At 39.0% G+C, this 4,676-nt stretch overlaps 1 protein-coding gene across 1 annotated transcript in view; it reads left to right on the top strand.

The window, feature by feature from the left end:
* Positions 1 to 4,083, top strand: part of LOC107709680 (whirlin-like) — a gene marked incomplete at its 3' end in the record, with an annotated part of 25,542 nt that extends 21,459 nt beyond the window's left edge. Inside the window, exon 3 of the mRNA XM_016514262.1 lies at positions 3,958 to 4,083. Coding sequence (XP_016369748.1) covers positions 3,958 to 4,083 — 126 coding nt within the window. The remainder of the gene's footprint in view (positions 1 to 3,957) is intronic.
* Between the last annotated feature and the right edge of the window lie 593 nt (positions 4,084 to 4,676).

The raw sequence follows: 4,676 nt of genomic DNA, 5'->3' as shown, positions 1-4,676 counted from the left end.
GGCACCCCGGTCACCCCGGTTGGGAAACACTGTTCTAAATAATGCCGCGAGTGGGGCTTGAGGAAGTGACGTCTGCGCAGTCAAAATAATAATAATAACGTGACTAAACGGGACGAAATAACGTTATAACATTTCGTTTCGTCTAGTTTTGGTCAATGAAAATGAAGAGACATTTTAGCATAGTTTTTATTTTGTAAACCACATTTAGTCTCGTTTTTATTCGTCAACGATATTGCATTATACATTTAATTATAGTCATCGTCACATGACCAGCATTTTCGTCTCGTCTCGTCTCGTTTTCGTCACGTAATAAAGGTTCGTTGACGACGATATTTAGTCATAATTTTCGTTGACGAAAGCAACACTAGAGGGGGGTGAATTTTTTTATAACTCGTGCTGTCACCACGTCGAGCTAGGTGGGCTTGGTTTCAGCAACCTGCTCCCGCCTCTTTGCCCATTTTCGATTATCCGGGAGTGACGCGCGGTGACGCGCTGCCAAGATGGCGACGGCCGGCTCCGCCTACTTTAGGCTTCAAAAACGCTCTTCGGAAACCTACGGGTGACGTCACGGACACTACGTCCATGTTTTTATACAGTCTATGGCTGAAACACTGCTTTAATAGAGTGGTGGAACTATGATGCCACTTTGTAGGCAAAAACCCAGAAGCGAGTTAGCATTTTAGCACTTCCGGTTCCATCGTCCCAGAGTCAATGGGTTTTTTGAATGGGATTTTGGTTAAATCCGTAAAATAAGGTCCGTGGTTCACACAAGCTCAAGATACACTATATTATTCTACGACATAAAACATACCAGTTACACCCCACTCGTGATTTTTTTAAACTGTTACGTTTCTTAAAAAAGATGGTTGCTAACAAGTTGCTAAATGGGACTACAGGCGCTGTCGGAGACATATAACGTCATCACGCCGAACAGTTTATCAATTTACAGTATTTTCCAGTCGTAGTATAATTTGTAATACAATTAATTGTAGAATAACCAGTTAATAGTTTCCCGCATTTTATATTGTTGTTCGACAGTGTTTTTTGTTTTGCCCCTCAATGCAACACAAGTCTTCGGATGGAAGATGCTCGTTTTATTGCTTTCCCACTGATGCAGAGACTCTGGGTTCGTACCATAAGGTAAACTCATATGATTATTCCATGTAAACACCACATTTACCGGCTTAGTCGCGGTGAAAGTGAAATTTTAACGATGAAAACGTTAATGTAGCGTGGATTAAAATTCATATACAGAGTAAATCCTTTTCACTGAACACGTTAAAAATAAGCTTGAAAAGTTGTGGGAAGCATGGTGGTGGTGACGTTGAAGGCGAGCGACCGTGGTGGTGTAGTTTGTTTATAGCCTAAGTTTAGCTTTTAAGTTCTGCCGCTTTTATTTAGGCTTCAAAATTCATAAAAGTTATATTATTTTGTGAAGACTATCTCGATGGACAAAACGTGTAAGTTTCATGAACTATGGTTGAACACAGAGCTTATTTTTTGCGATAATCCAAAAGTCTATGGAAAAATCCCATTGGCTTTTTGTCGAGGGAACCAGTGCGATGCTAACAGCTGATCCGCCTACAAAGTGACGTCATAGTTCCCCCACTCTATATGAACTATACAGAGACGAGTTGAAAAGAAAATACCACGTAAACTTTTCTGAAGACAGTCAGTTCCCCTCAGAAACACATTCAATACAGAGACGAGATTAAAAGAAAATACCACGTAAACTTTGCTGAAGACAGTCAGTTCCCCTCAGAAACACATTCATATAAACCCCCAAATCAATATTGAGGATTTTCTTCCTATAGTTCGTGCATCATGAACAGTGAGTAATCTGCCTGCTACAGTATTTTTCTCTTTGCGTCTGTCTTCAGCGTCTCTGACCTGTGTTTCACGGTTTCAAAACCGTGTTAATGGGCGTTTACGGACTTCATATTTTCACATAAATTACATTTTGGAAAATGATTGCATTGCAACGCAGTTTGTGCAAGTCCAAAACAGAGACGAGTTGCAATAAGACAAAAAACGTCCGGTTGCTGATCGCGTAAGTTCCAGGGGCAGCTCCTTAAGTTCTGCCATCCTACACACACGTGACTGACCGCTCGCTCGCACCAACAGAAGGAGGAGGGTCGTGTTACTCTCTACACTGCACTCAACCTGAGGGATTCCTACACTTTCAGTCTTTGAGGAGACATGAAAAACAGCGCATACCGCAGGAATGGTATAACGGAAAATATTAGTAGTTTTGAAACCGTGACATTTTCAAATCGCGGTATACCTTGAAACTGGTAATCGGCCCATGCCTAATGCAGTCATTGTAAGGGGAGTTTGTTCAATTCACTTATGTTCCAGGTTTAAACTTTTTTTTTAAATTGTATGAAGGTCACGTTAAACTACCATAACTTAGAATCTGTCAAATTATGTAAAATGTGTAAATATATTATTTAAAGGAGTCATATGATGCTGCTAAAAAGAACATTATTTTGTGTATTTGGTGTAATGAAATGTGTTTATGCGGTTTAAAGTAAAAAAAAAAACATTATTTTCCACATACTGTACATTATTGTTTCTCCTCTATGCCCCGCCTTTTTGAAACGCGTCGATTTTTACAAAGCTCATCAGTCTGAAAAGCGAGGTGTGCTCTGATTGGCCAGATATCCAATGCGTTGTGATTGGCCGAATACCTCAAGCGTGAGACGGAAATGTTACACCCCTCACCATACTGTTGATGCCGTCTCCCGGAGCGACAAGACAAAAAACATGAAAACCCATTATAAACGAGGCATTCGTTGCATCCAGTGGGGACATAATTACGGATTATAATGACTTATACTGTCTTTTTACGCGTTGCGTTGCATCGAGCCGCGTAAACATAAAACCATGTCTGCACTTGTGATCAGAGAAATGACAAACAACAAGCGCTACTCTACACTGCCCAAAACTCGCATTTGAATCATCGTGATGTAGACATGTGGGGGCGTGTTAGAACGAGCCGTTTTAGGTAGGTGTGGTTAACTCTTAACTTTTATAAAGAATATCTCTTTGGATTTGAGACTTTAGTCTTTGCAACTTTACAGATCTTCTTTATGCACCAAGAGCTTGTAACACTCCAAAGAGAAAGGACAAATTGAAATCGCATCATATGACCTCTTTAATTCTGTCTATTTATTAAAGTGCCAGCTATACAATTACCCATAGCAAGATAAACGAGTTGGCTATATTATTCCATAAATTTCCACACACACAAAAAAAAGCTGTTAAACACAATGCCCCATAAATGACATTTATTTATTTACTTATTTATGTACTTGTTATTTCAGAAGATAATGAAAATTTTAACAATTTTTCCAGACATACCTCTATATTCACTAGTGGACATTGTTAGTGAAAATAAATATATACAGTAAGTAACATTGTGAAAAGCGTTTTACAAGACTTTTTCACATGACCGAAAGTGTCTAAAGTTAATGAAACTAATAAATGTATCCAATTACAATAGATTACAGATGGAAAAAAGTGAAGAAAATTATTTAAATTATTACATACAGCATAAATTATACATTAAGTTAATGCAGCCATAGTCTAATGACAATGAAAGAGTGCAAAGCTAAGTTTGGAATCTAAGATGAATCTAGAAATATGTAGCTGTGATTTATGCATTGAATTCAGCAAAGACTCCAGCATTATCGGCAGGTTTTGAAACACTTGTGGCAGACGTCACAGCCGTTTTTCCTCTCATTTGTATAAAGTTTAACTTTTTGACACTTTCAACCCTTTCTTAGCTGTCAATCCCAAAGTTTCCCCTGGGAGCCTATTGCTCAGCTAGAGAATAAATTGGACGTGTACTGTTAGATTGCTTTAGGAGTTATGCTGTTGTGAAGACTTGTTAGTGAATACATAAACAAGTGAGATGAGCATGATAATATACAAATGTGTGTGTTCTCTCCCCAGGTGAATATCTCACTGGATGATGGGCGATCTCTGGGTTTGATGATCCGTGGAGGTGCTGAGTATGCTCTGGGCATTTATATCACCGGAGTGGACCGAGGGTCTGCTGCAGAGTACAGCGGACTAAAGGTAAAATATCTTGAGTCACAATTTGAGAAACTAACCTGGCAAATATTAGCCTATTTGAGAGCCTACTTTGACTTTAATACAATTATTTGTGCCTCGACTTGGACGTGAGTCGATTGCTTGAGACAAGTCCTTATTTCAGTCTAAATATTTTTTGGATGGGAGCAGTGTGCAGTGATTTGTTAATAAGGTTGCTAGAAGTCATCAGTCAATCAGTGATTCAGTCAGTCAGTGATTCATCAATAATGATGTAGTTGAAAACAGCTCATTTACTGGGTGCAAAATTTACATGCCACCTGACATCTGACAGGAAAGTTAATCATGTTTGAAACTGCAAGTCATTGTGTTTTGACGGGAAGTATTCTTCATCTCTTCGCTTAAAACAAACACAAATTGTGTCAGACATCTGACATGTTGACATCTGATTTTATTTTTTTGTAAAGCCAAAAGTGGCCAAAAGTGTTGCTGGGGTTCAGCATGACTGCATTTAGTGTGTCTAATTAAATTTGTGGTGTGAGTATATTGGTTGAGGTGGCCTCTGCCAAATGGGAAGATGTAGAAACAAAGCGGCACTAAATCCAAAGCTGGCCTCATAA

Source organism: Sinocyclocheilus rhinocerous, unplaced genomic scaffold (assembly GCF_001515625.1).
Source record: "Sinocyclocheilus rhinocerous isolate Xijiao unplaced genomic scaffold, SAMN03320098_v1.1 scaffold2161, whole genome shotgun sequence".
In the NCBI taxonomy this organism is placed as follows: domain Eukaryota; kingdom Metazoa; phylum Chordata; class Actinopteri; order Cypriniformes; family Cyprinidae; genus Sinocyclocheilus; species Sinocyclocheilus rhinocerous.
The sequence above is the reverse complement of the archived record's forward strand: the minus strand, read 5'-3'. Positions and strand labels throughout refer to the sequence as shown.